This window comes from Phycomyces blakesleeanus (genome assembly GCF_001638985.1).
Source record: "Phycomyces blakesleeanus NRRL 1555(-) unplaced genomic scaffold PHYBLscaffold_28, whole genome shotgun sequence".
NCBI lineage: Eukaryota > Fungi > Mucoromycota > Mucoromycetes > Mucorales > Phycomycetaceae > Phycomyces > Phycomyces blakesleeanus.
The window spans coordinates 449,071-476,685 of NW_017265161.1; the positions used below are offsets into that span (position 1 = coordinate 449,071).

General features: G+C 37.1%; 9 protein-coding genes across 9 annotated transcripts; 2 read left to right on the plus strand and 7 right to left on the minus strand.

Moving 5' to 3' along the window:
* Nucleotides 1–103: 103 nt before the first annotated feature.
* PHYBLDRAFT_188958 (hypothetical protein) lies at nucleotides 104–745 on the minus strand (the record flags this gene model as incomplete). The annotated part of the gene is made up of 4 exons (XM_018439588.1): nucleotides 104–264; nucleotides 382–415; nucleotides 513–619; nucleotides 698–745. 4 exons carry the CDS (start codon nucleotides 743–745, stop codon nucleotides 133–135), a joined length of 321 nt encoding a protein of 106 aa, XP_018285745.1. The 3' UTR covers nucleotides 104–132.
* A 304-nt stretch (nucleotides 746–1,049) lies between these two features.
* Nucleotides 1,050–2,348, minus strand: PHYBLDRAFT_26103 (hypothetical protein; the record flags this gene model as incomplete). Its single annotated transcript, XM_018439882.1, has 6 exons — nucleotides 1,050–1,169; nucleotides 1,294–1,407; nucleotides 1,524–1,596; nucleotides 1,664–1,718; nucleotides 1,785–2,185; nucleotides 2,296–2,348. 6 exons carry the CDS (start codon nucleotides 2,346–2,348, stop codon nucleotides 1,050–1,052), a joined length of 816 nt encoding a protein of 271 aa, XP_018285746.1.
* Nucleotides 2,349–3,527: 1,179 nt separating this feature from the next.
* On the minus strand, nucleotides 3,528–4,012 carry PHYBLDRAFT_72118 (hypothetical protein; the record flags this gene model as incomplete). The annotated part of the gene is made up of 2 exons (XM_018442599.1): nucleotides 3,528–3,767; nucleotides 3,914–4,012. The coding sequence occupies 2 exons, from the start codon at nucleotides 4,010–4,012 to the stop codon at nucleotides 3,528–3,530; spliced, it is 339 nt and encodes a 112-aa protein (XP_018285747.1).
* A 2,374-nt stretch (nucleotides 4,013–6,386) lies between these two features.
* On the minus strand, nucleotides 6,387–11,841 carry PHYBLDRAFT_156494 (hypothetical protein; the record flags this gene model as incomplete). The annotated part of the gene is made up of 24 exons (XM_018433490.1): nucleotides 6,387–6,520; nucleotides 6,638–6,717; nucleotides 6,798–6,921; nucleotides 7,003–7,060; nucleotides 7,152–7,260; nucleotides 7,342–7,492; nucleotides 7,554–7,643; nucleotides 7,742–7,841; nucleotides 7,937–8,026; nucleotides 8,103–8,191; nucleotides 8,286–8,369; nucleotides 8,460–8,644; nucleotides 8,749–8,850; nucleotides 8,917–9,221; nucleotides 9,360–9,448; nucleotides 9,530–9,616; nucleotides 9,727–9,887; nucleotides 9,975–10,096; nucleotides 10,207–10,454; nucleotides 10,542–10,710; nucleotides 10,811–11,016; nucleotides 11,166–11,235; nucleotides 11,320–11,406; nucleotides 11,710–11,841. The coding sequence occupies 24 exons, from the start codon at nucleotides 11,839–11,841 to the stop codon at nucleotides 6,387–6,389; spliced, it is 3,072 nt and encodes a 1,023-aa protein (XP_018285748.1).
* A 323-nt stretch (nucleotides 11,842–12,164) lies between these two features.
* PHYBLDRAFT_151235 (hypothetical protein) lies at nucleotides 12,165–12,669 on the plus strand (the record flags this gene model as incomplete). The annotated part of the gene is made up of 2 exons (XM_018432632.1): nucleotides 12,165–12,497; nucleotides 12,619–12,669. The coding sequence occupies 2 exons, from the start codon at nucleotides 12,165–12,167 to the stop codon at nucleotides 12,667–12,669; spliced, it is 384 nt and encodes a 127-aa protein (XP_018285749.1).
* A 1,372-nt stretch (nucleotides 12,670–14,041) lies between these two features.
* On the minus strand, nucleotides 14,042–15,716 carry PbPdhE1a (PDH complex alfa subunit; the record flags this gene model as incomplete). The annotated part of the gene is made up of 3 exons (XM_018428617.1): nucleotides 14,042–14,452; nucleotides 14,634–15,101; nucleotides 15,483–15,716. The coding sequence occupies 3 exons, from the start codon at nucleotides 15,714–15,716 to the stop codon at nucleotides 14,042–14,044; spliced, it is 1,113 nt and encodes a 370-aa protein (XP_018285750.1).
* Nucleotides 15,717–16,519: 803 nt separating this feature from the next.
* On the minus strand, nucleotides 16,520–19,847 carry PHYBLDRAFT_151237 (hypothetical protein; the record flags this gene model as incomplete). The annotated part of the gene is made up of 2 exons (XM_018432633.1): nucleotides 16,520–19,413; nucleotides 19,532–19,847. 2 exons carry the CDS (start codon nucleotides 19,845–19,847, stop codon nucleotides 16,520–16,522), a joined length of 3,210 nt encoding a protein of 1,069 aa, XP_018285751.1.
* A 619-nt stretch (nucleotides 19,848–20,466) lies between these two features.
* Nucleotides 20,467–21,913, plus strand: PHYBLDRAFT_174042 (Homeodomain-like DNA binding domain-containing transcription factor; the record flags this gene model as incomplete). The annotated part of the gene is made up of 2 exons (XM_018437174.1): nucleotides 20,467–20,803; nucleotides 21,852–21,913. The coding sequence occupies 2 exons, from the start codon at nucleotides 20,467–20,469 to the stop codon at nucleotides 21,911–21,913; spliced, it is 399 nt and encodes a 132-aa protein (XP_018285752.1).
* Nucleotides 21,914–25,215: 3,302 nt separating this feature from the next.
* Nucleotides 25,216–26,489, minus strand: PHYBLDRAFT_118208 (hypothetical protein; the record flags this gene model as incomplete). The annotated part of the gene is made up of 4 exons (XM_018428622.1): nucleotides 25,216–25,582; nucleotides 25,799–26,093; nucleotides 26,222–26,295; nucleotides 26,401–26,489. Coding segments are annotated over 4 exons (825 nt in total), but the record flags the coding sequence as incomplete, so codon positions are not given.
* Nucleotides 26,490–27,615: the final 1,126 nt, after the last annotated feature.

Below are 27,615 nucleotides of genomic sequence, written 5' to 3' on the forward strand. Positions count from 1 at the left end.
AAATATACTTGTAATCTGTAGCCACACTTTCTTTTCCTTTTCTTGAAACTTAATGAGGCACAAATACATATATAAGCATAGTATCTACGCGCTTGCCCTGTGTGTGTGTGTGTGTGTTTTATTTTATTATCATTATTGTTGTTGTTTTGCCAAATCTTTCTCGTACTCAGCATTTGTCTTGGTCTTCAAGACCAACGCGTGCAATCCTGTTTTTAATTCATGGTCCAAAAGTGCATACACTAGTCTGTGACGCTTCATCAAGGGCTACATACATACATACATACATACATACATACCATATTGAAGACATATACATTCGAGATTAGTTGATTGGATTCTTTTTTTTTCTTTAATTCGGTTTCTCTTTTTGAGCTGCCTTACCTGGCCTACAAAAGCGTCTGATACAATGGTCAAACTACGTTACAAAGTTTTTAGAATTATTTCAAGGCACACACACGAATATATATATATATCCTAAACTAATAATTGTTAGTATTCTAGCTTAATCTTACTTGAAATGAGTTTCTGGGTTTGTGTTGCCCTTCATGGGAGCATGATGAGCATGCTTGGAAGATTCGTTAATGATCTCCAACACTGATGGTGACAATGCTTCGGTAATCTAAACCAAGATTATACATTATTATTATTGCTAAAGAAGATTAAGCTTATCGCGTATAAATATATACAACTTCTTTACTTTGGTTTCGATTGAAAGTGCAACAGGTCCTCTTTCTGCTGATGACATTTTTATAAAGATAGAGTAAAGGAGTAAAAGAAGAGAAAAGATTGAAGCAGAAATTGATTGCTGTATATATATATTATGTATATTTTTGGACACCGAAGAAGAAGCAACAAACATGAATGCAAAATTTGGGTTTTCTTTTTTTTTTCATTTATTTATATTGTTATTTATATTGTTAATATTATGATTATTATGATTATTATATATATATATATAAAAGCTACTTCAGTTTCTGTTCTTCCTTTACTCTGAATATTTCCTTATTGCAACAGAGCTAAGTTTTTTTTTGGATTTTTGATTTTTGATCCTAGAAGAATTTGCCAGGAGCAACGGGATGGCTTGCACTCAAACCACCGTCAACAGCAAAAACTTGGCCGTTTACGTATGAAGCCTCATCACTTGCCAAAAAGGCAATAACATTACCAACCTAATAATTAACAAAACAAGAAGAAAAAAAGGGAGATTTACATGTACACATGAATATTTGTGTGAGTGTGTGTTTACTTTACAGTTACATTCTCCCATATATTTATTTATATCAAAGAATTTACCTCTGAAGAAACACCAGAGCGACCCAAGGGGTTCAATTGACCAATCTTGTGGGTAGTTCCTCTGGAACGAGCGTTGTCAAAAACAAGCTTTGTCATGTTGGTCTCAATCAAACCCTTTTGATTTCATTTGATAAAGAGAGAGAGAGAGAGAGAGAGAGAGAGAGAGAGAAAAGTCGTGTGTTAATTTTATGTGCATAATTTATGATTATTTATAAGGGTTATTCACTTACTGGGCAAATGGCGTTTACGCGGATATCAAATCCAGCATATTGACATGATCCTGTTTGACAAAGGCTTGCAACACTAAATTTAACTTTCAGATAAGTACAGAAAAACAAATAGATCAATAGACTTCTTCCATTCCACTTACGCTGCCTTTGAAGCAGAGTATTCTGGAGAGCCAGCACCGGATCTAATACCAGCAACTAGATGTAATAAAATAATATTAACAACAACAGTCGCTTACCTAATTTATTATTTCTAATGCTTACCAGATGAGGTTGCTACAATAGAACCACCACTACGTTCCTTTCCACCCTTTCCGACCGCCTTCATGGCTTCACCGGCAAACTTGATGGCCAAAAAGACGCTCAAAGAGTTGATACGCATCATGTCAGTGAACGACTCGGCAGTCTCTTGGCTAATACGAGACATCGTGGCCTTTCCGGCATTGGCTACAAAGACATCCAATCTTCCAAAGGTCGTCAGGGCTTCGTTGACAATACCCTCCACAGCAGAGGAAGACGCGGCATCAACTGCACGTGCAATACACTGGACCCCAGGATATTTCTCATGGATCTCCTTTGAAAGATCTTCGAGATTTTCAAGCGTCAGGTCGGTCACATAAATTGCTTTTGGTTCACGCTTGGCAATAGAAATAGCGGTTGCTCGACTAGAGAATAAATACGAAGAAGAACAAGAAGAATAAATAAATAGAGCCAGTGGATTTGATTTGTTTTCCAGAGATTTTATGTCTATGTATTTTATCACACGACTCTTTACCCGATGCCATAGATGGATCCTGCACCAGTAATGATGCAGACCTTGTTTGTCATGGAAGGTGTGACATGAGCGAGATGAGCAGTAACTTGAGCAAGACGATCAACAGCAGACATTATGTAAGAATAAAAAGTAAAATTGGTTTATTCGTGAGAGTGAGAGAAAAAGTGTGTGAGTGAGAGAGGGAGGGAAAGAAAGGTATGTTGCTGGTTGTTGCTCTTTTTTTTTATATTAAATATATACAACAAAGTTAATGTAACTCTGTGCTTTGTGGGGTATAATGTATATTTCAGGAACAGGGTCCGCTGTGTGGATCAATCTCGGGAGAAACTCAAGCTTAATCATTTTCGTTAATGAAATATACACATACATATATATACAGGTATATAATATTTTAACAAGGCATCTATTAAGATCGAGATATGAACAGGTTTCTCGGAGGGGATGGGGAAGTAGGTTTTTGACCTTTTTCGTGCTTAGTCAAGCATATTAACATTTATTTAAAGCCCGTTATTTCTTTTTCTTTTTTTGGATTTTATTTTTGCTTGTGTGGCGAAACAAACTTAATTAGGTTTTACTTTAAAGTTGGCTGATAAACAGGCTCTTAATTACATTTCATATTTCTCTTACTCTATTCAAATGCATTCCAATACAGGTATATATAAGCTTCTATGTAAACTGTACGGGTTTTGTATAACTAGGTGGTGCAAAGCAATGTCGAATGAACTTGACAATGTAGAAAGGAAGAGACTACTGATAGCAGTAATCGCAGCTCTTTTCCAAGCAAACATTTCTGTTAAAATGAATGACATGTCTAATTACAGAAAAAATTAATTGCGAATAAAAGGTTAAAGCCAAAGCCAAAGCAAAAGCAAAAGCAAAACACTAAACCGAACTATACTACAGAACAGTTTATCATTCATAATGACCTTTGCTAAAGTATGTCTACAGAAGCCACATTGATCCAAGCTAAAATTAAAGTGGCCATTATTTCTGATAGATAGAACCATAATTGCACCATATAATATTTTATAAACACACGCATATACAACAGTACAAGCCCATATAAAAAAAAGGGTCATTGTCCTCATTTACTTATCTTGGTAAACGCTCATCAAAAGCCATGTAAAGAATGTTCTCTAGGATAAAGATCGACCATATAATATATATATAGCTTATTTATCAGTTTCAAACAAAAATTATTCTTTGTGTGTGTGTTGATTAAAACTAAAGTATTAATATTTCGCCTTTGTTAAATCCTTGTAGAGTTCAGGGTACATTAATGCAATCTCTTCATTTACATCTTGGTCAAGGATAAGAGAAAACGCTGGTGCCATTGTATAAATCGTAACATGACTATTGATATTAGTACAATCACAACTGATATTATTGCTAGTAGTCGTATAGGAAATAATCAATCTAATGTCTGGCTTACCCAACAATACGCATTCCTTGATACAAAGTTCAAAATACGGCTTTTATCACTGAAATAATAAGACAACGATGGATAACAAACTGAGAGAGTTTGGCTGGTCTCTTGTAGCTATTCCTTCTATGGTATACTATATGCATACATGTATAAATGACCTGTCAAGATTCAGATATTTGAAATGTCATTTACCATATTTTCCAATGTATTGTTTATACTATCCTGAAGCTTGTAGATTACACTATTCAGACCAAATAGCTTGGGTTCTGTTTTTAGATGAGATTCAATCATTGGCTGCTTATTCTAGTTGTGCTTATATATTGCTTTTCTAACCTTATGAAAAATATACACCATAAAATAACAATGACACAAAGAATCTATAAGCTTTTTTTTTCTTTGTTTCAATTACAAAAAAAATAACGATCCTAAAAAATATATATATAAATATATGAGATTTTGATAGATGGACACACAGACTTTATTTTTTTTTTACACCCCGTTTTTCACGTATTCTTTGCTTTTACTGGGCTATTCAATTGTGACTCATGTTTTGGTGTCCAGTACACAAACCATAATATCAACAAAGAAACGCGATTTATTTATTTATTTCTACCTACAACAACAAACAAAAATAATATAATCCTGTCTACCAATTTATTTATTTTTTTGCATCATCAAACCAAGCCAGCCCAATCTTTACAACATCATGAGCCTGGAAATCCCAAAGACATAGTAGCTCAACATCTGTCAATATTCTGGAGATGTCTCTCATATATCCGAAAGGTTGTTAACAGCTTCAGAAAAAGGAGAACCCCCCTTTCTCCATGGATTGCTTACAATTCCCTTTTTTTTTCCTCAGACCTTTCAACTGAGACCTCTTCCCCGGGAATCTTACACGGTTGTCTCGAGAGCAAGCAAGCAATCCAACGCTCTGTTTTTTTTTACGAAAAATTTGCCGCTTTGATGGATACTCTGGCCATTGTGCTTTCAAGATGACACCAAGCTGCTCGACTGCCGCCACGTGTTAAATAGTGTCGAGAAAGCCTTTGCGAGAAAACTCAAGTCAGTTGCGGAAAAGAAAGTCTTGATGGAGTATGTGAACTCTATGATTCACAGCAATACCAAAAGGGACTTTGAGGTGGCGAAGTGGACGACAGAGGCCCCAAGGTAGATGCCTCGGTATACTTTACCGAAAAGTGGGAGTAAGCTACCTGACTTGCCAACAAAGCAAGGCACCGACAACCTCTGATTTTTAATCATGTTAACAACAAGTACCGGACAACATTAAATCGTTCCCGAAATGCCTTGAGGAAATGGTCAACCTTCCCTGGGTTATTCTTTGTGGGCTGTGCCAGGAATCGAATTCCTGGTAACTTCGACGCACATTGGGACACGTTTGAAGAGTTCAATAAGCATGATCGCCGAAATGTCGTGCTCTCTTTTCCGAGCAAGATGAACCAGCGGATCTTACTCGAAAATCATCCGCTGGTTCTCTCTTTTTTTAATATTCTTATTAAATATTATTTTTCCAAAAAAAAAAAAAATGAAAAGGGGGGGTGGTAGGGTGAGGATTACGAAAAACTTTGTGACGTGTCCAATATTTTCTTTATTTATTTATTGTGTTCTTTATCATCTCTTTTCATTCATGATAACTTTTTCTTAAAGAACAATCAACCAAAGGAAAAGGAAAGAAGGAAGGAAGACTGCAGCCTGGTGAGTTCTGGAGATGTTCAGAGCTGTATTGGAAATAGAAGGGGGGTTTCATTATCTCTTAAGATTAGGATTCGGAAAGCGGATGTTTAAATGGTGAAATGATTGGCTGAGAAGAATCTGAATAGAATTAAAATGTGTAGATTTAATCCGAAGGAAAAGGCTTTCGGATTGAAATTTAGGATTGCTCATTTTGACGTCTTGAAATACTTGGAGCAAAAGTTTATCAATTTATTTGGCTCTCTTACATATTTCTACTTTATATACCAGCTTTTTATAAGCTAAATTCCCAATATAAGTGATAGAAATTAACTTAATTGTTTATAATAAAATATCAGGTACAAGAATAAGACGATTAATTAGAAAGGGGGACTCAATAATTTTCATTTCATATTCACTGTCATTGGCTACAGGTTTAACATCCTAATCCGAATCCTAATCCTGAGATAATAAAACCCCCTAATATTTTTTTAAATCCAAGAGTAAAAAATAAATAAAAAATAAATACTCACGGTTCACATAGCAAGCAAGGTAAATAACCTTTGATTCAACCGAGTCGTCAAAAAGGCAAGTCCGAGACCTACTGCTGTCTTTATACAAAACACATACATATAGCTTACTCGAATACGGTTTGTTCGAGCATACGCATTTGCAGCACTGGAGGGCACAGTCTACATCCTACATAATAAAAATGATGGGTACATTTTGTCTCAATAGAGAAAGAGCAGGTTTTTGTTTTGTTTTGTGTTTTGCTAAATTTATATACAAAACAGCTTAAAAAAGCATCTATATCTTTAAATCATTTTTAATTTGATTTATATGATTTGTATCAGCAGCCACTTTTTTTTCTTTCTTTCTTATCCTTCTTCTTTTATTGGATTTTTTAGATTTTAAAGAATATACTGGCAATTTCTTGTATGCAACCAATAGATATCCATATACGTTTGTCTATATACTATATGAGTTTTGTATAGCTAGGTGGTGCAAAGCGACGTCGAATTATCTTGACAATATAAAGAGGAAGACTACTGACGGCAGTAATTACTGCTACTTTCCAGACAAATCTCTCGGTCAAAATAAATGACATGTCTAAGCACAGATAGAAAGAAAAAACATAAAAGTTAATTGAAAATAAATAAATAAAAAAAAGAGATAATAACTTGTAATGCAATATGCAAACAAGTTATTATTCTCAGTAATTGTTACCAAAGTACGTTGGCAGAAGCCACATTGATCCAATGTAAATTAACATGGTCGTTATTTCGGATAGAAGCATGATTTTATGCCTGTTGACCAAAGTTCTGTCAGTACTGACAGCTTTGTATTTTTACCTTTTTATTTATTTATTTATTTAATTATTACTTACCATGTACTGATCTGCAAAGCGACCATGAGAAGTTCATTAAAGATCAGAGCAGTAAATGAGATTGAAACAATGTGGATGAATTCATCCTCGAACAGAATGATAGATAGAACCATAATCGCGCCACCTTAAAATATTAAAGAAAAACATCCATATAGATATTAGTACATCAGTACAAAACAAATCATCTTTCTTTTCATTCACTTGCCCTGGTAAACGCTTATCAAAAGCCATGTAAAGAATGTTCTGTATGATAAAGATCGACCCTATAATATATGTATAGCTTATTTATCAGCTTGAAACAAAAAGTAGTCTTTGTGTATATATTGATTAAAAATTAAAGTATTAATATTTTACCTTTGTTAGATCCTTGTAGAGTTCAGGGTACATTAATGCAATCTCTTCATTTACATCTTGGTCAAGAACGAGAGAAAACACTGGTGCCATTGTATAAAGAGTAGCATAACTATTGATACCAACATAATGATGATGATAATAATGTTAGTATTCATATAATAAAAAAAAATCAATATAATATCTGGCTTACCCAACAATAAGCATTCCTTGATACAAAGCAATTGGAGCAAAGTAAAACAAGGCTGAAAATACGGCTTGCATCACTGAAATGATAAGACCACGATGGATAACAAACTGAGAGAGTTTGGCTGATCGCTTGTAGCTGTTTCTTCCATGCCACACTATACATCGAAAAAGAATGTTAGCGTGGACTTGGGTATCAGTAGGACTTGATTTTCTTACACAAGAGCTTAGTCAGGTGGCTAAACTGGGTTATAGAAAAATCTGCTGCTAGAGATGCCTGTCTACCTTCCTTTCCAACAATACCAACACCTAGTAAGAAAGAAAGAAAGTACTTGTCAAAACTTGGTCCAAGTGTGTGTGCGTGTGTTTTCTCATATATAGTAAAAAGAAATTAACAAGTAACTTGCCTACATCTGCAGCCTGAATCATGCTAACATCATTTCCACCATCTCCAACACATAATACTCGCTTTTTTGTGTAATCCTTTATTAAGCAGGTTATGTCAGCCTAAGATTAAAGAAGAAGAAGAAGAAGAATATAATGTCAGTTAATAATTCAGATTATTATTATTATTATCTTTTTTTTTTAAAAAAAAACAATACCTTTTGGGTAGGCGAGCAACGACAACACACAACTACAGGTAACCTTGTAGCCACTTCAATAAACTCCTCTCTGCATGCATCAAGACAAAACTGTGTAATACAAACAGTGTTGTTAGTATGATGATTTCTTTTAACATGGTGTAATAAGTAAGAGTTTCACACATACTTGTAAGGACTCTCCGTCTATTACAAGACAGCAGTCTGTTTTCGACTGAAGATTGTCAATTTCATCAAATGCTTCCATAGTACTTGATACTAAAAGTTAGCCGTTACTATTGTTTTTTTTTTGCATATATATACAGCAAAGACTCGATTCAATTCCTTGTAATTTTTAAGTTTTTTTTTATACCTTTGGTAATTTGATAGATTTGCTGGTTACGGGAAACTAACTTGGAAGATACTGCAATACATGTAGCAGTCTCTACTTTGTCACCTATTTATTTATTGGGTTTTGAAATGATTTAGATACCAATATTAAGAGAGCCCCAGTATAAAAGCCAAGATATATATATATATATGTTACCTGTCAACATCCATATCTTGAGACTTGCGTTTCTAAGATTTTCTAATGTATTCTTTACACCATCCTGAAGCTTATCTTCTACACCAGTCAAACCAAGCAGCTCAAGTTCTGTCTCTAGATGGGATTCAATTACTGCCTGCTTATTTTCGTTACGTTCGTGCATTGATATTTCAGCCTCATGGAATCTATACCATCCCAGAAGAAACATAAAAAAAAATCAATAATACAAAAGATCAATAACATTCTTTTTTTTTGTTGTTGTTGCAATTCTATTAGTGCCTTTCTTTACTTTTCTTTAAAGAGATCGTATGCTTCTTCTGTCAGTTTTTTCTTTGCAATCACAAGTGTTCTCAAACCCTCTCGGGCCATGTTCCCACACTCTTCATCTAGCCTATAGATTTACATGGATAGATGAGTTTTTGACGGATAATATATCAAATTAAATTCAAATACTTGCCAATCATTGTATTGAACGATAGAGCTCATAACTGCGTCAGCTCCCTTTTGATAAAAGAAAATTTCTTGTGTCTGCTTGTCTTGGATAATGATACCCATTCGCTTGCTTTCACTTGTGAATGGAAACACATTCAATATCTCGAATTCCAAATACTCTCCTGTTGCCGTGATCCGAAGCCGTATGGTATTGATATCTCGGTGAACCAGAACCATACCCATCTGCTCCGTCCACCTGACAATTGCAACCTCATCAGGACTGGCTGCCTGATATGTAATTTCTTCATCGAGATTAAATGAAGGAGTTACCTAGAATTATTTTTCATAGAGGGGTTCATTATTATTGTCATCACTTTAGATAGATGAATTTGACAAGGATGCATACTACATCACGCATATTTCTTTAGAAAAAAAAAATAGAAAGAAAGAAGAGAAAATTTTATTTACATTATGGCACAATGCCAACGCCTGTACAATATCCTTAACACGCCATGCAATATTTCGTCGACTTTTACCAGGCATATTCATCTTGCCGCCTTGAGAAACATTAATACGCAAATATGTACATATTGCTCTTATACATATATTGTTTGACTTACTTTGCTCTGTTTGCTCACAGGCAGAGGCAAGATGTGCTTGGATTTCATCCATAGTATCAAGACTGTATGACATTGTACCCATGTGCAATTTCTTAAGTTCCATATCTAATCTCCAAAAAAAAATACGATTACTATTATTTCAATTCATTAAAGACCCACACATCACCTATAGATCTATGTATTGTATAATTATTGAGGTTATTCTTTAGGCGTACCGTTTTTTGTCAGTGTTCCGGTTTTGTCAGTCAAGAGATATTCAATACGTCCCAATTCTTCAGGAAGTGTGCTTGTCCGAACAATTGTTCCCTGAATTGATGTGTCGTTTTCAATTTGTCTAGCATAAACTGTTTTTCCCATGTCCAAGTTCACACGTAAACTACACATACATACATACACACACATATATATAGATATAAATATATATCACATAAGATTCAATACAGTTTTTGTACTGCATGTTTACCTGATAGGAATGATTGACGAGAAAAGAATAAGAAATCTAAATACATAGATGTACCAAAGACCATGAAATCCATTGAGGCCAACCATGATAACTGACATACACAAGGTAACTAAGAAAAGAATCTAAAAGAAGAAATCCAATAAATAAAAAGTGTTATAGAGATTGGCTTGAGAGTATTCAATTCAATTGTATTGTATTAAATTGAATTGAATTGTATTTTTATTTTTTTTACCTTTGCCAGTCTGTTGATTTCTATATCAATCAGCCCAACCTTTGTTTTTGGATGGTTTGTATTCATTACCGCACGAGTATCTTTTCCAGTGTAGACTACAAACCCAATAGCTGATCCAGAAGCCAATACTGTATTTGACCAAAGAGTGTTCTCGACTCCGAGAGATTCTGTACGTTCTGCCATTGTTGTTTTGTCAAGGTAGGTAAAGGTACCCATGAAACTGTGGATATCCTTGTGAGGTGCATCGGCTAAATAGATAAAAAGCAAATTTTAATTTTTTTTTATACTTTCTTTCCAACGCAAACACATATGTACAGACACAGACAGACACATACCATTTACTGTTCCCTCTACATTCATTAGTTCAGTATCTCCGGAAAGTCTCTGCATAGACGGAAGTGCTAATCTCAATTTCCAGTCGGTTTCTCCGTCCAATTGGTCTGTACGGATAAAACATGCGCCAGTCTCTTCTGTGGTTCTCAAAAAGATCATGTCTGCAGGAATCTACATAATCAAGCTTTAAATTCTTCCTTTTTTTGTTTTTTACTTGGCCCATTACAAAAACAAAAACAAAAACAAAAACAAATCAATCAATCGATCTTACCCTTTGATCCTTTCTTACGATAATAAGATCTCCAACACTGATCTTTGAGCTTGGAATTGTATGGGGACCAGAAGGTGAGAGTCGTTGATATATTTGTGAATTGGCTTCTTTGTCCCGTTTGTACCGCTGATAGTCATCCATGGCTTCTTTGCTGATAGTTACCAAGAGAACAAAACTCAGTGGACCAAAGTAAGTAACAATGTAACCTAGATATAAAGTTAGATTATTTACAGTTGGATCCAGATCAATATAAATGCAGTGGATATACATATAAAGAAAGAAAATGATAGATGCTCAATTTGATCGCTAGTATCTTTACACACATAGTTATGTACTTCTTTATCGAGAGACTTGCCTATCTTTAATGCTGGGACAAATTGTGACAAGGCAACAAGAAGAAAGTAAAGGTTGAAAAAGACAACAAACTAAAAGTATGTAATTTTCCTTGGTGAATTTAAACAATTTTTTTTTTAAAATTTATGGATCACCGACTATTTGTAGTAACTTGCCTGTTCATAAAGTACAAGTGGTAGGAAAGTAAATATATTGTATTTCTGATTGATAACAATATTTGGTGTGTATCTCTTCTTCTTTTGCTTGACTGTTTTGGATGTCAGTACAATGTAAATAGCATATTATTGTTACTGCTGTCATTTATCTTCTCTTGACTTTCTTTTTTTTTATTACCTTTGGGGTCGAAAGCAATTACTCGAGGTTGTTGTGGTCTTTTCCATTCAAACCAAGATCGCCATTGTGTCTTTCTTTTTGGCACAGAGGTATGTGAATTAGAAGTTTCCTGAGTAAAACAAATATAATGCAATATTGTCGAGATTTCCTATTACTACTGTATTCTTCATTGACCAATCTGATTCAAACTTTTTTTTCTGTTTTGGACTTACACCCAGTTCTTCGTCCATCAACAAGTGATCTTCATCGCTTGCATGATCAGATGATGTACTGGGTTTTCGACCACCACGTCTCGAAAATGGCAACATCTTCCGAAGTGCGATTGGTCCAGAATCTGAACGCATTTAGAAGTCTCTTTTACTTTTGACTTTTTCTTTTTCTTTTTTGGCTTTTGCTTATTGATCTATATATATATACAAGATAGAGAGGTAGGGTGAAATGAAATCAAAAGAGAGGGAGTGTCAAAGCGTGAATATGCTTTAGCTCCGATAATCAGAATTAGAAAGAAAGAAAAAATCTCAAGGACACGATGATTTAGCAATTGGTGTAGACAGATATTAGTATCCCCACGCACCCAATGCGCGGCCTTTGAAAATAAGATTTGAGAAAGATAGTTACAGGAGATGAAAGAAAGAGATATGAACACTAGTCAGGCGGAAGTGATGTCATGGGATCAATGTATGGCTGTCACTGCTTTATCTGCGACTACATTGGGGAAAAAAGAGGGAGTTGTAAAGACAAATGCCCAGTGAGCACGCCAGATTGTGTGAACTGTGATGGATGCAATCGCAATCTGGAGAGAGGAGGAAACGGAGAGAGAAAGCCGAGTACGAGTGAGAAGCCAGGCAACATCAGAAATGGACCAGAACCGACACATTTGCCGCAGTACCAATGTCCACACAGGAAACTTGCGAGGGCAGGAGAAGACGAAGTGTTAGAGAGACTCTACCGCAGAGAGACGCGTACTAAACGACGTGCTCTTCATGCAATAACAAATCGGGTCTTTATAGTCCTTTCTTTTTCTTTTTTTTTTACTTTGACAATGACGTTATTTTTATCTTCAGTCGATTACTTAACCTTACTGACTTTTTTAAATTCTCTAAAAGCTAAAGTAGATGTAGGCAAAGGCATATCAATGTATAGCATCAACCCCCACCCTCCGTACCAGTTGAATTCCCCCCCATATGCCAAAGTTACGCAAAAACCGAATTGAAACTTTGAATCAGTAGGGTGTTTCAAGTTTAAAGATCCTGAAGAATTTGAGGTTTTTATTTTCTATATATACTCTATTAATTGGCCAATAACATCTAATATGAAAATATATTACTGAATTTCCCTAAGTAAAGTCATGTATAAAAAATCAAGTCAACTTCTAAAAGTCTAAAAGTCTAAAAGAAATCTCTTGAAGCTTTTTGATTTAGATTTTTTTTTTACAGATATTTCAATAGTTCCTAAATCCTTTTAGGAAGGTGACTTGCTTTTTAAGTTCGCCGATAGAAATATCTAAACCTTGAATCCTTCAAGATCTAAATTTGAAACACCCTATTGAAATCAAAAGGGCCAAGTTTCCAGCAGCCTGAAATGATAGGATTGGACCTGTCCAGTATATGGAACTTTTAGCAGGTCTTTATGTATCTTAACAAGATATTGAAGTCAGAGGGTTTTCTATGGAACCCATCTATTTTTATTATTATTACAGTAAATGCCGTAGACAACTTGGTCCAAGGCTGGTCTTATCTAAGCTTCTTTTCAAGCCAGATACCATGCAAGCATAAAAGGGGCTTTAGATAAAATAGATAGCTTTAGAAATATGAATACCCAACGTTAATAAAAATAAAATTACACCTGTATTATTTAGTATTTTACAAAGAAGTATATATATATATATTTTCTCTCTCTCATAAACAAATACGATTTTTTGAAAAACAAAACAAAACAAAACAAGTATGCTTTGTATATTCCTCCAGTCAGTCGATTGGATTGAGAATAGGACCATAGTAGGAGCATTATTATCAGTAAGCTCTTCGTTTCTTTCTTTTTTAATTTGATTATTTTTCTTGGTAAATCCCAATCAAAACTCCATTACAGATCAATTCAGGGACCCCTTGATAATCTCTAGAGCCGATCGATATCCCTCCCTCTATTTCTTCTCTAAAGAACATTTCAAGGACCCTTGCTTTTGTTCTATTGTTTTGATTTATATGTTAAATAGAAAGATGGATATGGTTGTGTATTTTGTAAATAAGTAAAAAAAAAAGGAAATGTAAGATGACGAAGAAAATGATATCAAGAGAAAGAAGATGAGAATAATAGATAGAGGGATAGAAAGAGAGAGAGAGAAAAAGATAGAAAGAAGAAGTAGTAGTAGTAGTAGTAGTAGTAGTAGTAGTAGTAGAAGAAGAAGAACAAGACAATGGATTTTTGTAATTATTGTTTTTTTTTGTATTTGTATTTGTATTTGTATTTGTGCAGTGTATTAAACATCTTTCTCACTTTCTCATCTTATTTCTTTCTTTACATATGTATATCAATCTTCCTTTTTCTCTAAAAGTGCTTGGATTCAGAGGGGACGCGGCCACGGATGACCTTGGGCTCAGTACCGGGGATGTAGATGTCGGTGTAGAACTCCTTGAGCTCTGGCTCGGGAGATGCCTCGGCCTCCTTGGCAGCCTCATCAACGATCTTGCGGGCTTCCTTGTCAATGGCCTTGAGGTCAGCCTCGGTGGCAACACCGTGCTCGAGGATGATCTGCTTCATGCCAGTGATGGGATCAGAGGTGGAGCGCATGTGCTGGATCTCCTCACGGGTACGGTAGGTGGTTCCGGGATCGGACATGGAGTGACCACCATAACGGTAAGTAGCCAACTCCATCACAAGAGGACCCTTTCCAGAGGTAGTCCATTCCTTAGCCCACTCACAAGCTCTGTAGACAGCAAGGGCATCCATACCGTTGACCTATATATATATATATATATATATATATATATATATATTGAAAACATATATTAGAAAATGCCAATGCATTATTTATTTCTCTGTCTTGCTACTTCACTAACACTCTCTTTGTATGTGTCTTTACCACACACACACAAGGTATTTCACCATCTAACTCTTGTATATTCTATATCTGACTTACGTAGATACCGGGGATGTAGTCACCACGGGTAAAGTACTTTGTAGAGGCAGAGGAACGGTTGGCAGAGGTGCCCATACCGTACTTGTTGTTCTCGCAAACAAAGACACAGGGAAGATCCCAGAGCTTGGCCATGTTGTAGGCCTCAAAGACCTGACCCTGGTTAGAAGCACCGTCACCATAAAGGGCAAAGGTGACCGAGGGAATACCGAGGTACTTTTGGGTAAAGGCAATACCGGCACCAAGAGGAACCTGGGCACCGACAATACCGTTGCCACCGTAGAAGGAAGGCGAGAACATGTGCATGGAGCCACCCTTTCCCTTGGAAATACCATCACGACGACCCATCAACTCGGCCAAGATGCTCTTGATAGAGCCACCGCGGACGTAGGTGAAACCGTGGCAGCGGTAAGAGGTGATGACATGATCATCGTGGGTGATGGCAGCTTCCATACCAACAGAGACAGCTTCCTATTAGTCCAAAACATTGCACAAGGTGAGTATAGGATTAATATGGAGTATTCATTATTTCTATTAAGTTCAATATAGAGATAGTATAATTATAACTATATATATATATATATCCCGGGCCAAATAAATAAAATAAAATAAAATAAAAAAAAAATTGGGTTTGGGCGGGTATCAACTTTTTTCTCCTCACACACAAAATATTATTATATTTTTTCCCGTCCAAGATTTTTGGCTGGGAAAAAAATTATTGTGGATTCCCCCATTTTTACCCGCCTTCCCCAATTTTTAACCCATATACTTTTCTTTTTCTTTTTTTTTTGGTGTTGTTGATGGTCTAAGTGTAATCGACAGCTCTTCATTAATCAAAAAGATGTATTTTACCTGTCCATTGCACAAGTGGCAGAAACCTCTGATCTTCTTGGCCTTGTACATGGCATCAGCAGCCATTTCCATACGTCTCATGGTAGTCATCTTGGTGTACATATCCAAGAGCTCGGCCTTGGAAAGCTCAACCTCAAGACTGGGCTTCTCAGCATTGTACATCTCAAAGGAAGACTCGGGTAAGGTAATCTTGATCTTCTCAGAGTCATCGCTACCAGAGGAGGCCTGGGCCATAAGACGGGGAGTCATGGTAGAAAAGGCACGCTAAGAAAATAAATAAAAATATGCGTACGTGCGTATGTGAGTTTCAAGTATTCTATCTGATTGTAGAGACAGATAAAGATAAAGAACTACTTCTTTTGGCTGCCTATCTGCCTATCCTAATCCTATTATCTTGTCTTTTGTAGTCTGTGGTTTATATTGGCTTCTAGTATATTTACAGGAGCAAAGGCCTTGGGGGCTACTGCTACATTAGCGAGTAGACGGGAAGCAGCCAAACGAAGCATGACTGTAGGATATTTTTCTCTTTTTAAAAAAAATTAAAGGGAAAGAAAGAAAGAGAGATTTTATTCTGGAGAAGGTTGGTGTATGAGAACGGAAAAAGTGATGAAAATTTATAGGGTTCCCAACCATTGACTGTCCTTTTTGATAGTCTAGCGATCTGATTGGCCAATATCTCCTGTGCGCTTCCCCAAAAAAAAACCGCCATTATAAAATAAAAAATACGTGAAGAGATAGAAGACAAGTAGGAAGGGTAAGATAGGAAGTAAAGGCACTAAAATAATTATTATTTATTTTTTTTACCTTCTTTTACCCGCCAAAAATTATAGCTATAATACAATCAAAATATATAAACTACAAATGCACTCCTGTTAAAAGATACCTCTTTACGTTTTAATAAAAACCATTCAAGCCAAGATAACATTTTTATATCTTTTTGTATTATTTTTGATATCATTATATAAATACTTGATTTTGATTTATATGAATATGAATATGAATATGAATATATAAATATATATATATATATTTAAATGTTAATAATATGTTAAGCCATCATCACTTCTATATACATTTCTATCATGGGGGTTGGCTGGTGCGCCATCGTACCACGAAAGAGGATAGACATGGTAATAAAGTCGGTTGAGTCTATCGAGCTCACTCTCCAGATCCTGCATCTCATCATCCTCAAACCCGTGGTCCTCTTCCAGACTGAGCATGTCAGACACATCGATTGGCTTTGGGAGATAATCTTCCTGCTCCTGGATTTCCTGCTCAACCGACAACGAGTGCTGCTGCTTTTCGGAATCTGGCGCCACATACACCGTCACGTACTCAATGTGCTCCACTGCCTCCTTTGTCTTGACGGGCTTCAGGCGACGCTTGAGCTCGGCGGCTTCGGCTGCGGCTGCCAGGCTGGCCTCGATCTCCTGCCGCGAGTGTGGAAAGGGACACAAGAGATCCTGGGGGTCGTATCGGCCGTGGGTGCGTGCACAGGCCGATACCTGGCGATGCCACACTGCGGCCGTGTCCTGCAGCATCGCATGTGTCTTGAGACGCCCCCAGAGGTCCAGGACAGGGAGCCCTTCGAAGGCTGGCAGGCGGTGGCCGGGCAGCTGGTCAATAATCGTGTCACGCTCCATCAGAGGTACCCGGAAATTGTCGATGACTACCTGCAGGCGCGCCTTCTTGACGTGCGTACCAAACTCCAGGTGGTTGGTCGAGAACGACTCGTAGTGCTGGAAGTTGGGGTAGAGCATCACATACGCCCGCAGATAGACCAGCTCGATAAAGTACTTTTTCCAGGACTTCTTCCACCGGTCTGATCGACTGCCGGGCACGGTGATGTTCAAAAGGTGCTCCTGGCGCAGATCCTCGATCCGGCTCGTCAGGTAGTCGTGGAATTCGCGCCAATGTTCTGGAAAATAGACTGCTCCCCAGCTGCAGGGAACTTGGCTAACGTACGGCATCCGGGGTGGGTGCATGGGTTCCAGAACCAGCGCCGGGTCAAACGGACGGCGTCCTTCGGGCAAGAGCTCGAGGTTGCGAGGAGAATAAAGCGAGATTCCGTACAGCGCAGGATTGGATTGCTCGTAGCGGTACTTCAGAATCGCATACTTGGACCAGCAATAGAACAGCGGCGAGACCTCGATGTCGTCCTCAAGCAACACCGCATAGTCGTCATTGTCATTGGGGTACCAAGACTCAATGATGGCCGGCATAAGCCCGCCTTTGCGCACACGGTGCCGGATCGTCTTTTCGCCGTGGTGCCAGGAAAAACTGTTGACCAGCATTTTCGTAACCCTGTCTGCAGACTGCTCCATGTGCACGACCAGGTTGACCTTGTCGCCCAAAAAGTGGGCCCGTCCAGACGACTGCAGCAAACGCGACAAGGAATGAGGACGGCGATCGGTAATGACGACAAGCTGGATTCTAATCGTGTGCCAGAACTGAAGGGTCTCGAGCGACAGATCTGCAATCCACAGCACATGCCGCACATCATCGGCCGGCAGAGCAATGGCCACGACATGCTGCAGACTGGCCATCTGGGCAAGTGCATCGTCCATTGGATTCTGGATGTGGATGAGGATCTGTGGCCGGATGACCTGGATCAGCCGGGTCATCTTCCACACCACAGCCGAGGTGAGTGCAAGGTCATCAAGAGGTTCGAGATCAAGGTCGTGGATTGTCACACTGGTCGAGCAATTGGTGTGGTCAAAGGCGAGCTGCAGAGCCTGGCCACCAAGACCTCCTCTGGAGTGTCCGGTCACGACCACATGCGCCGTCTGGTTGAATCGGCAGATCAACGGGTGCAGTGCAATTGCTTGTTCGGGTCCGTCTGCAAAAAACACGGCCGAGTGCTTGTCGTGGTGCTGTCTGACCGTGATCTGGCGGCTGTCGAGGGCCGATGGACTGGTGCGTTTGGCCAACAGAGTTTGCCACTGAGTGTTTGTCTCGAACGCGTGTTTGACCTCTAGGCATTCTGCCGTTTCCTGTTGTTGATCTGCAGACACCGATGATGAAGATCGTAATGGCGATGGCTCAAAGGGGGCCAGAATTGTAGGAATGTTGGCGTGCTGCAATAAGTTTTGAGACACAAAATGTCCAACGGGAGATGCCAGGCTGTCTGGTCTTCGATCGGCCAAGAGATAGGGTATCCAGGCACGTTTGAGCAGCCAGGCGCCCTGGACCATGTCGACAGGTTGGGTCACACGTGGCAACAGGTCAAGGGCATCTGGTAAGCACAGAATGGCAGTGGCTGGATCCTTGTTGAGGTTTGCGGGTAGAAGGACGCCTCGCTGGCCGACAAGTGCATGTTCATATTCAGATGTGCGCATCAGACGGTAGATGTTTTCTAGCTCGTCCGAGGGAACAACTGTGTCTACTGCCCAGACCCAGGCACTCTCAACACTGTGCAGTAATTGTAGCCAGGCTGCAGATGCCGCACTGCCAGCAGGTGCATCTTCGGGGGTGTCAATAGAGATGTACTGGAGTGGTGGTAATTGTATTTCCTGTTGTTCTGAAGAAGGAGAAGAAGAAGAATATGGTGATGATGATGATAATTGTGATAATAATAATAATGATGATGCTGATTGTGGGTCTTTTAATTCTTTGACGTATTCCTCAATTGATGTACTCGAGTGAGTCTGACTGACAATAACGATGTTGGATGGTTGGATAGATTGGGATAGGACAGAATTGATGCGTTGGATGGCTTCTTGTTTGGAGTGAACAGATATAATTGCAGTGATGTCAAGTTTGTTACTGTCTGCTACCAAAGGTTTGTTGGCTACTAGTCCAGAAAGTGCAGTTGGGTCGTGGCCTTGGATGGTGTATGTCTGGAGTGAGCGTATAAATGAAAGAGGTTGAGATGAGTGACGAAGGTTTGTTTGGTGATGATGACGAGCGATTGGAAATGACCATGCGGAATCTAAGATTATTATTTAGTTATTTATTTTTTGATGAGAACCAAGATGATATATATATATATATATTGTGTGTGTGTGTGTGTTGTACGAATAATAATAACAATAATAATAATAATGTACCTTGTAACCAATTTTCAAATTGGGGCCAACGCCATTCATTGAATACATGTTTGTGTGGGATTGGGATGCTTTCTGGTTTAGATTGCTGTTTGTTCCCCTGCTGTTCCTGTTGTCCCTGCTGTTGTTGTTGTTGTTGTTGTGGTGGTGGTGTTAATTGTTGTTTTTGCTGCTGTTGCTGTTGCTGTATTGGTGGTTTCTGTGGTTTCTGTGGCGGTGTAGAAGTAAAGAACAAGGGGATACATAATAGGAGAGCGAATGCCAAGAGAACAAAGGCAAAGAAACGAAACAGTTTCTTTGGCGAGTAAGGTAATGCCATAGAATTGTATAATATTCTTTCTTTCTTTCTTTTTTTTTTTTGCTTTAACTTTTTTTTTCTATTTTTATACTATGCTTCCATATAATAGAATAAAATATAATAAAATCGTATATACTTTTATTTTATTTTATATATATTAAAGAAGTGTATATTGAATAAATCAAGTTAAAGGCGTAAAGGAAAGAACAAGTAGCAATAGCAGTAGCAGTAGCAGTAGCAGTAGTAAAGAAGTAGTAGTAAAGAAGAAAGGGGTAATGATACTAATAAATAAATCAATATGAAATAAATGCTTAATTTGGAATATTCAGGTCCATTTTTTTTTTTATTTTTTACCTGGAACCAAAAAAAAAAAAAAAAAAAAAAGAAAAAAAAGAAAAGAAAAGCCCAATAACCGGAGTCCAATAGAAAAGTAGGACGTCAAAAAAAAATAGACAGTAAAGATTATTTGTTTCTTTAACGCAATATTTTTAACTAATATTTCGCACATACACTCGAGTGTAATAGGTCATTAGACGGTCACAGATTTTTTGATTTTTTGATTTTTTTTATGCATTATCAAAATACTCTTTTCTTTGTAAAACCACTAAAAACTCTTAAACAAATAAAACAAAAGCACAAAATGACTCCACCAACTTCTAGCATCACAAAACCCAAAAGACAAGAGCTAGATGCGTTCATTAGGGGCCGAATTATAGGTCAATGGGAGAAGGACGCTACATATGAAGAAATCTCTAAAGCCCTTGACATTCCGAAGAGCACTGTTGGAAATGTAGTGAAAGCCTTCAGAGATAAAGGTGTTTCCAAGCCCTTGACACGTCTAGGAAGGGAACCAAAGGTTACAAAGAGAACACAATCTGCGATGGTGCGCTCATTTCGTAGTGAGCCATTCGTGTCAATTGCGGCTCAGCATCAGAGATTAGTCGATGTGGGAATCTCTATCTGCATGACTACATTCCGTAAGAACATGGAACCTCTTGGCTTTAGTTCTCACTCAGCAGCTCGCAAGCCAGGGTTGACCGAGAAACAGAAGGAAAACAGGCTGAGCTGGTGCCTTGACAAAGTGAATTGGACTGTTGAGCAGTGGAAGTCAGTTGTCTGGTCAGACGAGTCCAGACTCATGGTAGTTGGCAATGATGGAAGAGTCAGAGTCATCAGAAAGACTGGCGAGAGGTTTGACAAGAACCATATTGTCCAAACATACAAGTTTGGTAAGGGTTCCGTCATGATTTGGGGTTGTTTCTGGGGTGGGGGTCTTGGCCCCTTGGTAACATTGAAAGGAAACATCGATCAAGACAAGTACATCGACTGTTTGGCTCAGTACTTTCTTCCCTGGTACGAGGAACTGTCCAGGGATAATAACAAACAGTTTTTGTTCCAAGAGGATGGTGCACCATGCCACACGGGCGCTTATGCCACATGGTATAAAAAAGAGAGGTGTCTAATAGATAGCTTTGATTTTTGGCCTGCCCAGAGCCCAGATCTTAATCCTATCGAGCATATTTGGGCTCATCTTGCGAGGAAACTTCGCAAGAATAGAGCACAAGTAACCAATGTGGAAGAACTTGAAGCGGTAATCCACAAGACATGGTTGGAGATACCACTTCAAGTTCTGGAAACTTTGGTAGCCAGCATGCCAGATAGGCTTAAAGAAGTAATCGAGAGAGGTGGTGACACAACTCATTACCAGAGCTCATACCTTTTCTCTTAAATATATATATAATAAACTATGTTTTCTCTAAGTTTTGCTTTATTCTGAGCACATTTTATTATCAACATTATTGAAAAGAAAATATCGTCCATAATATGCTTGAAAAATAATTTTGAAAATTAGAAGACCGTCCAATGACCTATTACACTCGAGTGTACAAAGAAGAAAATACCAAGACATTTCAGGGACATAATATATATGAGCAAATGAACGAATGGATACCAATCATATAGAAAATATCGAATACTTGCGCACACTTTTTGCCTATTTTTTTTATTTTATTTTTTAAAAAAAAGGAACCAATTTTACCTTGAGCTTAAATGATTATTTTCCTCTCTCAGACTTAAAAATTGTGTGAAGTTTCACAAACCATCCAATTAAAAAGAAGCATTCTAAATTTGATTTAAAAAAAATTACTTTCGATCAATATTATGTCACTTGTTAGTTTTGTCTATAACCAATAAAGAGGTCCATGCTTAATTTCAAGGAACGAGAATAAAGAAATGAAACATTTGCTTCAACCCATTATATGTTTCAAAGCCAATAACGTTAAACCGAAAGTACCAAAAGTATATTTAGTTAGAATGGTCTTGTTTGAGTTTACATACCGATATCAGCTTTTGTATATAAGTATTTAAGAAAAACAACAACATATGCAGTGCGAAAAATCAAAGCAGCAGCCTTTATTCTGCAAGAAATGGACGAATTCAATGAATGATCGATACCGAAACTTCTATAGAAAGTACCAGTAAACAACTTTACAGTATTTAAAAGCTTTTTATTTTAAACCCTCAGATCCAATAAATTATAGGCCAGGATTGGCATAGAAAGCAAAACTTCAAGGACGGATCTGTTTTACCGGATAAAAGAACCCGGAGTTTAAAACAAAACAAAATGAAATGCATGTCTTCAACAGTAACAACAAGTATTCAAAGGTGTAATGATAGTGTCAACCATAAATGTGGTATGCCGCTGTGGTGTTGTGACGTTGAATTTTACTCAGTCAGGTACAAATCTATGGATTTACAATTGTTTCTATTCATTTTCACTTTAAAAACGAAACATTCCTGAACTTTAAGAAAACTTGAAGAAAGCCGGTGCGATACAACGGTGTTAAAAGACTAGGGTTCTTCCAAGACAATCTCCTTCAAACATAAAAAGTGTTTAACCACGTTTGGGAGAAGTGACATTTGATCCAGGTTTTTTTTTTGAATAGTTTGATTTTGGATGCATTGATTATTCTGTAAAGCTTGGGAGACAGGAGATCCATAACGTATGTGTGTTTTTTTTTGCCTTTACAGTGGATACCACAAACTTTAGGTTTCAAAACTTCCTTCATCTGTTTGGCAAGTTTGGCTAAATCTGATTCTACATTGGAGCTTTTTTCTATACGCTTAAATCCAGCAATTAAAACAAAACATTTGGTACTACCAGAGATGTTGTATACAAAAAAATCCAGCTAGAATGCAACGTTGTTGTTCCTTGATAGCTGACCGCTAGCCCATTTCATTCTGAGAAGAGAATCCGAGGCAAATTCATCTTTCTCATCTGAATTCGTAAATGTAATGGTGTACCCACAAATACGGTAAGGGTGGTGGTGGATTGACAAATCAGATGGTATTTTGTCCTCTTTATCATTTTCCGTTTCATACGGATCTATTAAGTTTAGTGTATGGCGGTTTCTGCTGGTTGTGCTTGATTTAGATTTATGGTACTTTTGTCAAAATCATTAAATGTATTGATAGCGCTAAAATTACCTGCTGTAACGCTATAACTGCTGTCTTTGAGGCTTTGTATCGAGTGGCTTTAATGATAATAAGCGATGAGCTTCTGCCCTTACAAAATCCGGTACATCACGCAAGCTTTAGGCGCTATCCATTATTGACATTTTTTTTGTGGTGGATCAGACTTTGTTATTTATTAAATGGTTAAAAAAAAACTAACTAACAATGGGCAGAAAACGTTTCCTGGTGGGGGACAACATTTTCTTGTAGTAGACATCATTTTGATTTTCACGGACCACAAGTTATGCCCATTCTGTTATGACCTATGCCATGGACGGCATGGTATTACCCGAAACCTTTGGAGGAGATGATAATCAGCCTTGCTTCTATTTTATTTTTTATTTTTTTAATGACAAGCCTTGGGCTACTTTCTGGTTATATATGCGAAAGAGAGACAAAGAAATGATACGCGTATGAAGGCTAAATAAATAGTAAAAAACAAAAAACAAAAAAATCCAACAGGATTGCGTCACAATTTAATGAAAACAAATCCTAATAATATTATGCATAGCTGGCTATTGATAAAGTGTATTCGTAAATAAGTATTTAATTCATTTTTATTGTAAAGTCTAAATTTAGGGCGCAAACAGCTATTTTGATAGGGATATATTGTGTATTTTTTTAGGACACGCCGTTTCGCCTTAAAAGATAAGAGACACTGGCCCGGACAGGCAAGTCACGATTAATTAGTCGGGTTGGACAGAAACGTCGTGTCCCACCAGAAAGTTTGTTCCCTTAAGATTGCTAGAGTATTTATTTAGTTTACAAGGACGAGGCCTTGCTGAATAATGTAATGCATTCAGCGACTTGGTGGGAATATGCATTTCCTAACTAAGGACAGCCTCTTTTTATTTATTTATTTTTGACTTCCAAAGCTTAATCAATCAGACAGATATCCAAGTCACCGATTGTGCATTAAACATTAATAGAAGTTATGATGATTTAAATGCATGGCTTCCTATTAAATATTAACTCAATAAACACAATGAGAGACAAAGAAGAGGTATTTATTTTGATGAATTTGAAATAATAATATATATATATATATATATGAAGCGCAAAAGGAGAACTAAATACGAGCAACAACAACAGAAAGCATTGAAATGTCTCAATCTTGAATATGAAACTATTCATAAACAGGCAATACAAATATCTCTTTTTCTTTTTGCTCTCTTTATTAATTGCTCTGTGATTTTCATTAGAGAGGCAAAACGGCCAGAGGCTTATAAATCTCTCTCTCTCTCTCTCTCTATCTTTATCTTTATCTTTGGTTTATCTTGCATGCTTTAATTTTGGTTTATATTTTTTGTACCACAAATTTACTGACTATATAAATAAATTACAATTCTATAATTAATATATTATTTTATTTTATGTAAATAGCTTTATCTATCTGTATCCATACATATCTTTAATATCTATCCATATATGTCATTTTCTTATCTATGCCTTGAATTGCCTTTTGATATCTTTCTTTGATATTCTAAAGGATTAGAGAGAGAGAGAGAGAGCGAGCTAGAAACTTAATTATGTATAAAATATATTATAATATAATATATTACAATATATTTAAATGCAAACCTCCCCTTAAAACTTACTCCCACTTTGCTTTGTGCACTCCCCCGTCCCCTTTCGATAGATCTATTAATCTATCTGTATACTTTAGTATAATTTAAGACCAAGTACATCTGCATATGTGTGTATAATTGTTTATTAAAGATTTAGTAAAGGCCAAACAAGAATAGAAAAATGAAAATGAAAATGATGAAGATGGAAGATGTGGAATATTATATTATATTATGTACAAAAAGTTCAAGGGATTAAGAAAGAGAATGAAAGTAAAGATGCGATTATAGTAATAATAATAAAGTATTGTTCAAACAATGTTAAGATTGTTGGATGTGTCGCGTCTTTTGTACCAGAAGAATTGTATAAAGATTGTGGCATCGAATGACAGTGTACCTGCACTGCCGATCAAGTATGGAAGGGCATCCAAGAGGCTGTTGAGGGTCTGTCCGGGATGAGTGAGGATGGATAGGGCGTATGTAAGGTTACCACCGACAGCAAAGATAAATAAGGAGGGAGAGAGGCCTTCGACTGATTGACGCTTATAGTTCTTTCTAATTTGGGGAATACGGGACATGAGGTATAGACAGGTGCAAGTCCATGCAAAGATACGACCGATGATTAATGGGTCATCTGTTATTGAGGTTTCTGCCGATGCTATTGTAGTAAAGGTGGTGCTGGTCAATGTGCCTGCTGGTAGACGAGAACCAAGCAAGAAGATTGAAAATAAAAATGCACTGGCTTTGTTTGATCCTGCACTACTGCCGTCTGTGTTTGTGTTTGTGTTTGTGTTTGTGAGTGTGGATGTTGATGAGGATGAGGGTGCGAGGGTGAGTGCAAGGGTGGTGGCGGTAGATAGGGTATCTGGTTGGGTGGTGTTGAGGGTGTACCACTTGCTGGGTGAGGCTGAGACAGAGTAAGGTGCGATTTCGTCAGTCAGGATCTGGCCTGGGTTTGTCTGGATCAAGAGTGGGGTCAAGACCGAGGGATGCTGGAAGGCACTGATCTTTGCTCGGTTGTATTCGTATTCTTTGGCAGTGTCGGATAGGTGGTTTGGGGGACTGAACTTGTTGTAGTAGATCCATTGTACCAAAAGACAGACATCGACCGAAACAAAGTACATGCCCAGGTATTGCTGGAATGGCAGCTGGTGTGTCAGTATGCATCCTATTAAATTCGCAGTGTCGCCTGAATAGATATATAAATAATTTCTTGTTAGTATAAAACGCGCGTGTGTGTGTGTTCATTGTCTTCTGATTACCTCACCGGGCATCTTAAATAATAATAATAATAATAGAAAAATATGATCGACTTACCCAACAACCAAATGAATAAAAATGGAAGGCTGAGTCCTTCAGCAGAGGACTTTCTATAGTTTGTAATAAGCTGTCTAAAATGTTTGAAAAAGAAGAAGAAATGAAGATAATTTTGTTAGTTAGTCAGTTATTTAGTAAATAAATAAATAAAATTATTTTATATATATATAAAGGCTTACGGTAATTGAGCATTAAACCAAAATGCCATTGACATGTAGCCTAATAATAAGCTTGTTGCTCCTTGAGTTCCATAGACACATTCACCGAATAATGCCTATGCTTATTGTTTAGTTTTATGATCAGATCATAAGCTTTTTCTTCTTCTTCTTTGAAAGCTTACATGTATCCATTGTATGTATGGCATATCATTTTGAGTAGGAAGACATTGATTGTTATTATTATCCATTGTAGCTTTTCTTTGATTCAATTGAATAGGAGGTTCGATTTTCGCTTTTGATTTGTCAAGGAAGCGTGAGAAAGTAAGATATAAAATTATAAATTTATAAAGGGGGGATTGGAGAAAGGGATTGAGAATGGAGATAAAATGAATATAATAAATACAAAAAGAAAAGAAAAAGGAAGTTGGGGGTTTTTAGTGGTTCCTTTTTATACATTTTAAACGGGGAATATATTATTAACGTTTTCTATCATCAAAAGATAATGAAAATTTCCTTTTCTAGATTCCAGGTACAGTTGATTTAATAAATTATATCGTCCAATCAGAAATAAATGTCGCCTCTTAAAAAATCAGAACATTGACCGAGATACTTCCAACCTGTCTCTGTGAAAAATCCTACCAACACTTGGTGTGGTCAGACTAAAAGTTTAAAAAAAAAAGTGTTCGAAATCAATAAAGTACACAATAGGTAAAATTGTACCTGTAATGCCGTACCTGTCATTGAGAATCTTTTATCACTAGTTTTTCTAGGCCTTGCACCCTACAGCACATCGTCTCTATCAAATATATATATATATATATATTACCAGAAAACGAAAGGAGCAGAGAATGTGCTTGGGTGGACTGAAATGAAAGATAATACTTGGTACAATTCAGTAACCAGTGAAAAGAGTGACCTTTGAGCTTACCAATAAAGCTAGAATTGATATCCTATTACAATTAAACAACAAGACTATTAATTATTTTACATTTGGTGTGGACAGACTAAAAGTTCAAAAAAAAATTGGACACAAAGGTAGAAATATAAGCTTGGTTATTGGATTAGAGCTTTAAAAAAATGTCCTTTTTTTTTGAACTTTTAATCTGTCCATACCAAAAGTCAGGAGAGAGAAAGAGAGAGAAAAGGAACACTCATGGGTTCGATAGCTAATGCAGAATTGAATTGAATTTTATTAGAATATTAGATAAACAAGATATAAGTTTAATTCAGAATCCA